This window comes from Drosophila tropicalis, unplaced genomic scaffold (assembly GCF_018151085.1).
Source record: "Drosophila tropicalis isolate 14030-0801.00 unplaced genomic scaffold, ASM1815108v1 contig_158, whole genome shotgun sequence".
NCBI lineage: Eukaryota > Metazoa > Arthropoda > Insecta > Diptera > Drosophilidae > Drosophila > Drosophila tropicalis.
The window spans coordinates 3,181,227-3,191,988 of NW_027172602.1; the positions used below are offsets into that span (position 1 = coordinate 3,181,227).

General features: G+C 38.5%; 1 protein-coding gene across 1 annotated transcript; it reads left to right on the forward strand.

The window, feature by feature from the left end:
- Nucleotides 1–229: 229 nt before the first annotated feature.
- ZAP3 lies at nucleotides 230–10,722 on the forward strand. Its single transcript, XM_068283547.1, is given in 13 exon segments — nucleotides 230–365; nucleotides 454–810; nucleotides 875–1,411; nucleotides 1,413–4,003; nucleotides 7,566–8,052; nucleotides 8,158–8,261; nucleotides 8,326–8,710; nucleotides 8,771–8,959; nucleotides 9,071–9,259; nucleotides 9,744–9,854; nucleotides 9,917–9,968; nucleotides 10,025–10,140; nucleotides 10,213–10,722. Coding segments are annotated over 12 exon segments (5,271 nt in total). The 5' UTR covers nucleotides 230–365; nucleotides 454–465; the 3' UTR covers nucleotides 10,378–10,722.
- The last annotated feature ends 40 nt before the right edge of the window (nucleotides 10,723–10,762 follow it).

The following is a 10,762-nucleotide window of genomic DNA, read 5'->3' on the forward strand; positions in this document are numbered from 1 at the left end:
ATGCAATTTTGAAATATGAATTTCATACCAATGCAGATTTAATAATTTTATAACGGTGCTTTAAATTACCATTAACATTAGGTATAAATTACAATAATCGACTGTGTAATATTAAGTAGAGTTGCCACCTGGGGTTTCGTGAAAGTGTTTTTGTCATCGATTGTTATCGATACAGCAAGGGGAAAGAGCGATTGGTTATCGCACTTTGCTTGCTTGCCAATGACTCTTTCATCTCTAGTTTTCAAGTCAAATGTCGAACTAGTGAATTTTTTCGTTTTTTCTTTTTACTTCAGCAGCATCAATTACTGCAAACCAGAAATTATAATATCGTATAATATTCGATAGTTAGTTATTTAATCGAGTTGGTAAGTGTAGGGCAGTTATGCTTATTAGATGAAACTCGCGAGCGTGCTGATTGTGAGTGTGAGTGAGCAAATGGATTTTTTTTTTTAGGCAATTTGAGCAATGTCGAATCCGTGGGCATTGGCCTGGGGAGCAGGAGCAACGGCACCGGCTCCACAGCCGAGCCTGCCTCCGCCGTTGCCCAGTGCCCCACCGCCGCCACCGCCAAGTGATCAGCCGTCGGCGACGGTAGCGACTCCTGCAACGGCAATGCCGGTATCATATGGAGTTACCGCAGTTGCAGGAACTGTAGCGCCATCTCAATCAGCCAATCCATATGAGCAATATACACCAGCTCAATATGCAGCCATGACGCCGGAGCAGCAGTATGCCTTGCAGCAGCACTGGCAGCAGTGGCAAGCGTATCAGCAAGAATATGCTAAATGGCATGCCCAATATGGAGAACAAGTACGTTTCATATACATCCAAAATGCATTTGTACAAAAATCTATTATCGGTTTTTATGTTTTAGTATAAACGTGAAATGGCAGCAGCAGCGACCACAGGAACTACACCAGCTGCGCCAGTAGCAGCCACCCAACCAGTAGCTACACCAGTTGTAGTGCCAGTGGCAGCTCCACCAGTGCCCCAAGCAGCACCACCTGGTCCTCAAGCCTATCCTCCGACCAATCCATACTACACTTCATCGGTACCGGCAGTCGGTGTTCCAGTTTTGCCCTCAAATGCTGGCAAGATTACAGCTCAGCCTCAAATTTATAATCAACCACCACCTCCGCCGATGCCCCAGGAATCGTGGTCACAGCAGAAACCAGCAGCGCCGCCACCAAACAGATATTATACACAGCCTGCTGCCGCATCTGCTGGTAGGGCTGATGAACAATTATCTGGTTTTCCCAATTTGCAGCAACCACCCCCATTTGTAGGAGGTGAGATTCGAGATCCTAAACTAAAACATCCACCACCCAATCTATGGAGGGGCGGCCCAGGATCGGGACAAGGTGAAGGAACCTGGGAAGGCGCTCCACCTAAAAGAGATGGGCCGCCGAAAAGTCATTGGAATGATTCAAACAATAGTAACTTTGGCACCAGTGAAGGCGGTAGACCGGGACGTTGGAACAATGATGGACCCGGTCCACGCTGGAGTGGCCCATCTAGTAACAACGAAGGTGGTGGTGGTGAATCACGAAGCTGGAATTTCCGCAATGAGGGGAAAAAACGAAGGCCGCTGGAAAGCAGCCGATAATGACACAATCGTAGGAGGAGGATCTGGACGATGGAATGGCCCACCTAATGCTGGAAGTGGACGAAATGGTCCATTCGGAGGCGTAGGAAATGCGTCATCAAATGAAATAGTTTGCGGTGGTGGTTTTGGCGGAGGTCTAGGAGGTAATAATAATCAGCGCCGTTGGGAAGATGATGAAAATCGATCAAATTCGAATCGTTGGCAATTTAATAACCAAGACAAGGACAACAATAGAAAGAACTGGAACGATGATGATGCTGGTGGTAATGGTAGCGGTGGTGGTGATGTCGGATCTAATCAGCGGAGCACAAATAATCCCTTTAATAATCCACCCAAATCATCCGATGATTATGGCTCTTATGAGAACAACTCTAGAGGTGTTGGCAATCAAGACAATTTTGGACGCAATGGACCTAAATTAAGTGATTCGAAGTATGGCAAAAATCAACAATCGAATCAAGATGGTCCGGGATATGAAATGCGTGGCGATTTTGGGAATTTTGGTCGTGGACGCTGGGATGGTAATAACCAACAGCATCAGCAGCAACGCGGAGGTGGTGTTGGAGAAGGCGGTGGTAGTACTGGTAGTAACGATGGCGGTTTTCGCGGTCAATTTGGTAACAACAAACAACCATCGCAACGTAGCTCTGATTTGAGTGAGGTGAATTTCGATCGTTTGTTTTATCAGTGGGAGCAACAGTTCGAAAACTGGAAACGAGAAAACGCCAATCATCCAGATCGTGAAGAATATCGTCGTTATGAGAAGGAGTTTGAGAAGCAGCGTCGTAACATTGCTGAGAAATGTGAGCAAATGCGTCGTCGCCGTCAAATGCAACAGCAAAACCCACAAACTGGTGGTAGTAGTGGTGGTCGTGGTGGTGATGGTGGTGGTGGTCGTGATGGTGGTGGTGATGGTGATGGTGTGGGAGGCGGAAACGGAGGAGATTTCGGAGGTAACAATGGTAGAGGCAGATACCAAGAACCTGATATTACCAAGGATGGAAATGCTCCTAAAGATTCTGATTCACGTGACATGGTGGAGAAGGCATTTTCTAGATCTGGACATGGCCCAGTTGGCCAGAGTGGACCAGACGAGTCTTCTGTGTCAGATGCTCCTAAATTTACGGAACCTCCGTTAAACCAACAAATGCAGCAGAATCCACAACGCCAGATACCGTCTCAACCATCAATGAATTTCGGCAAGCGCAAATATGAAGATAGCACCACCAATGAAAAAAAGGCGAGTATGCTGGCCACATCAGCCAAGCAGGTGAGGCCAGAGGAAAATATTATAACCATATCGCTGGATGACGATGACGATGAGGATGATGATAACGGCGGCGATGTTGGTGGTGGTGGTAATGATGATGATAATGATGATGCTGCTGCTGCTGCTGCTGTTGACCGAGGTGATGGCGATGCTAATCCAGAACACCATGAAACGCCCATGACAAACATATTCAAGAAAAGCGAGGGTATTCCTGGTCTGGATTTAGTGGAAGGTGATGCCAAATCATCTAAGCCAATTGCCGATGTAGCTGAGGGATTGAAGGATCCTCAATTTATCAATAATCTTTCCCAGGCCGTCGCCCAAGCCAGTGGCAGCGGTAAACCTCAGGGAACTAAAGATGATCCAAAACAATCAAAGCCAAATGAACCCGGTAACGAAGGAGCTATTTGTTTTACTGGATGGCTAAAGAAAAGAAAAGGTGGTGGTGATGGCAGCGGCAACAATTCGTCAGAAAGTGAGCAGAAAAAACCCGACGAGTCCATAGAATCGTCGGAACGCAGAGGAGAAGGAAACATGCCAGGACGTGGAATTAATCAACGAGGCGCCGGCGGTGCCAATTTTAATAATTACGGACCAGGTGGTCCACAAGGAATGGGAAATAACTTTAATGATTTCGGTGGCCCTCCATTTAATTCCCGACCGCCGTATAATTCCAACAACTTTGATATGAATGATCCTCGTCAGTTTGGTCCAAATAATTTTGGACATAATTTTGGACCAAACAACAACAATAATAATAACAATTTCGGGCACGGACGCCGATTTAATGAGCCACATCGCGGTGATCCCAATTATGGTCCTGATTATCGAGGACCCGGTCCTGGGCCATTTGGTGGCCCCTTTGGACCGAATAACAACAACAATAACAATCATTTAAATCAACATCCGAATAATGATAATCCATTTCGACGCCAAGGTGGTGGAATGCAAATGCCCAATTTCGATGATGGTCCAGGTCCTGGCCCCGGCCCCGGTAATGGAGGTAACGGTGGCTTCCGTGGCGGTCGTGGTCCCCATCCCAATGCTCGACAATTTGGACCCCAGCAAAGAAATAATTTTGGCGGCGGCCATCCTGGGAATCAAAACCGAAAACATGGACCCAATGGGTATGTATCTAAATATTCCACGAGATAACAAATTAATATAACTAATCAATCAAAAAGATGCAAATTATCTGGGTTGTGTTAAACACTGATCAATCAGAAGGCAAACGGAAGATGAGTTTTTCCTGTCACTAAAACTTATATTTTAAAATGAAAGATTAAGCAGTAGACCACCACATAGAGCTTGTTCAACTTATTATATATTCATATATATTGTTTAAGACTTAAGCAATTCAATCCGAAATCGAAATTAATTTCATTATGCCATGCTGGATGCGATATTCTATTACGACGATAGTCAGTATATAATTTTTGGTCAAATTTTTCACAAACAAATCCGAACATTCAAACAAACAAGGAAAGATATATAAATGGTTTAAAAATCGCTGTATCTAAAATTCACGTTGATTGATTATAATGATCTTGAATTTAAAATCAAAATAAAAAGAAACAAGAAAAACTTCATGTAATTCCTTTTGAAGTGCGTCAAATTTGATCAATTTCTCTCGGGACGCATTAATTTAATTTCAAGATCATTAGAATAAGTAAACTTTTATTTTGAATACAGCCATATTTTGCTGCAAAATGTAACAACCAAATACATACCAGATATATATATATATATATATGTTCAGATAAATCTACTTCAATCTTATCCTAATGGAAGAAGAAGCCTCTGCAAATTATTTATGAGTTGTTTGTTATCCATCACTTGTCACATGAAATTTTATGGCTTTTTCTTTTGATATATAATAGAGATTATATCCTTTGAATTGGATATGTATATTTCCTTTGTCTGTCGTCTGTCTGTTATTGAAATATTAGGGGGATTATGAAGGGGTTACAGAGGATTTTCTTCTCTAGTTATTAAGCATTTTAATTTACATACCTTATCAACAAAGGCAAACCGTTGAAAATGAATGGAAGTATATAAGCAGCTGCTTTGCTTTCTTTAATCCATGATGTATTCTAAAGAATATAGCATAAGTCACTTTTAAAGCATTTTATGATTTTGTCTCTGGGATTCCTGGTGATTGATATGCCAAGTCGAGGACAAAAAACAGGCTTACAGGGTAAACCGCTCCCAATTCCTATTTCTATCAGTCTTAGTTTGCCAACATTAAAATCCAATTGCCCTCCCCCCCACCAAAAAACAAAAAAAGTATATAAATATTTATATATTTAGCTTAATGTAAAATTCTTGTATTTTGCGTAAAGCATTATTTTCTTCTTGTAAACGTTAATGCTGGAATTTCGATTCCATACCCGTTTTTTTTCTTCTCTTCTACTTTTATGCAACTAAAAAAAAAAAAAAAACCATAATTACACAAAACAAAAAAAAAAAAATATAAATATAAACAACTTTTGTGTTCCGCTCTCTCTCTCTCTCTCTCTCTGTGTCTGTGTCTGTGTATGTATGATGTGGTCTGAGAGCAGCGGCATGAACCATTTCAATGACAGGAACAGGAGCAATAGAAACGTATAAAACAACAGAGCAGTGTGGACATTATTGGAAAAGATCCAGACTCTCGCAAATTTATAAAAATAGTTGGGTTTTTCATTCTTGTTCAACTTTCTATGCTTTGTTCATGGGTGGGCCAGGAGCGCTGATTTTGGTCCAAAACTAACATTTTTCTTGTCTACCTTAAAGAGAAGTTAAGCAAAACCATCCCCTTTTTTCCTAGTTGTATAAGTTCATCAACTTTAGTTTATAAAGCAATCGAGTATGAACTGTTTGAATAATGAACACATGAATCCACAGATTTTCAATTCAGCGGCCTCTTTTGTGCCATTTAATGCTTAATAGTTACAAAAAAAAAAAAATAAAACAGAATTTACAATTTGGAATTTACTTATTATTTCATGTAGTGAAACATATTGATGTTTTTTTTTTTTTTTTTACGTAATATCGTTAATACTCGAAAGCCCAAACTTACTGGATAATACAAATATATTTTCGGTTTACGTTTTTAATTAATTTTTCAAGTACTTTAATGAAAGAAAGCATTTGAAATCGAGTACTTATATATTTTAACAATTGAAAATAGAATATTTTCATTGTTTATTAACATTTTCGGTTTTATTTTTTATTTTTCATTTTTTTTTTCTCAAAGAAAATCCAAAATTTACAATATTTTTCGAGAAATATTTTATGAAAAATTTAGATTTGATAAAATATATAAAAATTTAGAGTTTAGGCCGAAATATCGGAGCTTCTGACCCACTGAAAGAAAGTAGAGATAAAAAGCCAAAAAAAAAAAAAAAAAAAAAAAAAAGTTTAATTAATCCAAGAATATCTATTTTAACAAAACACTTGAAATAAAATCTTTATTTTATGTAGTCATGAAAATATGTCACAAAAAAATATTCAAAACGAACAATATTAATGAATAATTCCATTCGCCTCCATTCATTTGTCTTTGTAATTAATAATTCTCAATTCAAAGTAAAAGAAAATAGATTGTTTTTTTTTCCTCTCAGCTAAATGAATTCTGAAATGCAGATTTTTGCTTCTTTTGGTTATTTTAACAAATATAAATAATATATGTATATATAAAATGCATATATATATATATATATATATAAATTTAATCAAGTTATATGAACCGATTCAAATTACGACGAATAAAACTGTTTTAAGTGACAAAAATAGGCGAACTAATTCAATGTGTTGTTGTATTATGGGCAAGAAGAATATGGTGGCCGAAATGTTTAAAGGAAAATGCATATTGAGGCTATTTGCTAATACATTTTCGGTTGGTCTGTTTTTTCCAATAATAGAAACAATATTTCTTCTATTATTCCATTCTGTCTGTCTGTCTGAATGTTTGTCTGTCTGTTTATATGAATTACATTGATATAAGTTTTTGATGGGTTTATTATGCCGAAAACGTCTTAGATCTATGAAAAACTTGGTAAAAAACAATGATCTTATGGGTTTTGCTTGGATGATTTACTGCAATTAGGTTTCTCATTATGGAACAGTAGTCAGGAAGTTCTCTTATGCTGGGAATATTTGTTAATGGGAGTAAAATTAAACTGGCTATGAGTTTCAGTTTGAATACTTTACCCCAGTCTAAAATTTTTGTTTCTTAAAGAAAGGGAGAGAAATTCCTTAGAGACATTTTCCGTTCTTAGAGAAAAAGAGAGAGACTTGCTAGAGAGTATGAACTTCCGTTTGTCCCATTGTTCCTTTATATATAAATTTTGTATTGTTGGGGTCAAAATTGATACTTGTTGTCCAGGATCCTTAACATTTAATTATGTAGAATAAGTTAGTTACGTTTAGTATTCAGAATTTCATTTATATATTTGTTGCTCTCGTGCCATGTCGTTCCAATTGTCCGTTATCTGTCATATCCAATCAATCCATCCTCAAAGGAATGGTCCGATTAAATATTTTAAGTGTTTATTCTTTGGGTTTGAGAGCATTTATTATGAAAAACGTAACAAAAAACAACAACAAATATGAAAAAAAAAGCACAAAAAGTTTAACAATTGATACGAAAATACGAACTCGCCACTGTGGTGGCCCTTCCCCCTCCCCCTACGAACACGTTTGCAGAGATGAACACACGATCAATCAGCAATCGCATCCGAATGAGCCAGTCTATCGACCAATGCAAGTGTTTGATTATAAGAATAGCAATACGGCAGCTAAGGTTATCGATTATGGTCACAAATCAGTGGAAACAGGTCCTCGGATTAGTCCTGGAATTGGACCCGGCCCTCGTCCGCCACCCGAGCCCGATTTTTGGCCAGTGAAAACGTTTGAATATGGACATGCCTCGCGCAATATTCCGATGGCGCCCATTGTGGGTCAAGGAATGGATGTAGGACCTGGTTTTAGAGGAATCGGAGGACAACTGTCAATAAACATTAACAACAACAACAACAGTAATAATGTAAATAGCAAGAAGAGAAATAGAAAAAAGAAAAAAGAGCGCCAACAGGCTCGCATGCAAATGCATTTAAATCGCCAGTTGCAATCGGTAGCATCAGCTGAAACCGATGAAATCATTCAAAATAATGTTGAAACTACTATCGAGGAGGTAAGTTTCATTGCTTGGGAAAGCAATTCTCAATATCTTTTCTTGTTGACAATGCAAACAGAAAATTCAATGTGTTTTCTTTTGGATTTCCTTTTCCTTATTTAGCCATCAACTGCTGACTCTCAAGCAGACGATAGTCAAGACGTGATGGCCAATGATGCCAACGATCAGACGACAGAGGATCTCGAGGATATATCTGATGGCGAAGAGTAAGTAATGACATTTAAGTTCTTTTGGTCATAGCTGCTAATGGCTTGTCTTGTTTTGTTGCAGAAATCTATTGGAGGAACCAAATGCATCAGCAACGTTTCAGCACCAAGAACAGCAGTCAGATCCATCTGAAGCTGAACGGCCAGCGGATCTCTCTGCAATGCAGCCGGCTAAAGTGCAACTGCCTGAATTCTGTGTGCCCACCAATGAAAATTTCAATACCATATCCATTGATGAGGTTCTTGCCCAGCCAGGACGTTTAACGCGACCCAAACGTATATGTATCATATTGCGCGGCCCTCCCGGTAGCGGTAAATCATATGTAGTGCGCTTGATCAAGGACAAAGAAGTGGAGATGGGTGGCTGTAATCCTCGTATACTGAGCATTGACGATTACTTCATCATTGAGAATGATTACGACGAAAAATGCCCGAAGACAGGCAAAAAGGTATAAATGGAAATATATTTTTATTAACTCATAACTTATTTTCAACTTATCGTCTAACAGATACCCAAAAAGGAAATACTTTATGAATATGATGAAACCATGGAAGAGACCTATATGCAATATTTGATTAAATCGTACAAGAAAACTCTTAGCGATAATCTACATGACTTCATAATTGTAGATTGCAATAACAATTCCTTGCGTACATTAAACGAATTCTATTGCCATGCTAAAGATGCCAATTTTGTGGTAAGCCAAAACTCTGAATATAACCCTTGGAGAAGATGCTCTAAGATCTAAAGAGACGATCCCACTCTAAACATTTATAAATTGTTGGATTTATTCAATTGCTTATTACAGCCCTACATTGTTGACCTGTACTGTGATCTGGAAACCTGTCTGGGTCGCAACTCTCACAAGCGTAGCGAGAGGGATATACAATTAGTTTTGGATAATTGGTGTGCCACACCATTGCACTACATCAAACTGGATGTTACCTCCTTGCTGGAGAATGTTGTTGAAATGGAAGATGTTGAGAATATGGCTACGGTAACTATAAACCATAAAAAAAACTGCTAATTGAAGTAGATGCAAGAAAAACCATTATATGTATATACACTTTTTGATTACTTGTGTTATAATGATAACCATTTGGTGATAAAATCTACATATTAAGGGGAAAGGGGGAAATTGTAATTGATATTGTTACTGCCAAATGTTGTTAACTCTTTGAAGTCGCATTTGACACATTTTGTATGCGAATGGGTGTAAGTGTGTGTGTGTGTGTGTGTAGCAGGGTTTTACACACACTTCAATTTGTTATCTTTGAAGGCGATTCGAAAACATAATATTTAAGGTTTTCCCTTCGTCCTGTACTTTTTAAAGCTTAATCGATACACCCAATCAACCCTTAGATGTAAAAATATATATTTTAGTATATAAAACGTTCTTTTTTGTTGTTGATTTTTGTTTTTGTTTTTCTTTTTCTTTTCCTTTAATTGTTTCCATGATCTGTTATGCATTTTTATTCTAGGATGACAATGCCTTCAATGAAGATTCCACATCGACTGGAGCAGGGGCGGCAAACAATCCTCATGAAATCGCCGAAGAGGATGATAGCAACAGTGCTGATGCTTTGAATAGTGTAAGTGTATTTGAGAGATGTTATCCATGTGAATCGGTTATATTGTGTTTCAAAAATTGCAGTACGGCTTTTTGAAAAGTAAATGGGAAAGCGATACCAGCAAAGATAGTCTAGGTAAGTTGCTTTTATCAAGTCAAGAAATGAATATAATTAATATATGAAATTCTTAGCCCGTTTGGATGGCACTAAGCATTTGTTGGAAAAGCGTAAAACCGCCAGCATGGCTGACTATTTGCAAATGGATGATTGGATACCTCCTTCAAGTAGTAGCAATGGCAAGAAACGTGTAAGTATTTCCTCATCCTAGATCTATGGGCAAAAGAGAATTCAATTATATATCAATACAATACATATACAGGTACGATGGGCCGACATTGAGGAGAGGCGGGCCCAGGAAAAAATGCGTGCCATTGGATTTGTGGTTGGACAAACCGATTGGAAGCGAATGATGGATCCAAATGCTGGCAATCGAGCGCTTAACAAAACCAAATACATTGAACGTGTTAATAAACAGCGACGTTAGGCCAAACCCCATCCGGCCCGTTCGGACCGTCCGGCTCACCGCTCACCGCGCTCCGCTCACCAAATGGAAAACCGAATTTCACGGTCCATAAAATAAAATGATTGCATGCTGCACCATCAATTGGTGGTTTGCTTACAACCAAGTATCATTACCATTACAACATTCAATCCATTTCCAAGCAACAATTTTTACAATTGTGCTCAATTTTGAAATATAAAAAAGTCTACCATATATACATACATATATATAATTTCATAGCCCTTTACAATTTAGAGCTGTTCATATACATACGCACGAAATGATATCTCATTTAGAAAAAGAAAATAACGACAAAAATCAACTCATACACTCAACACAAATTATTATCATTAGAGTTTACACATAT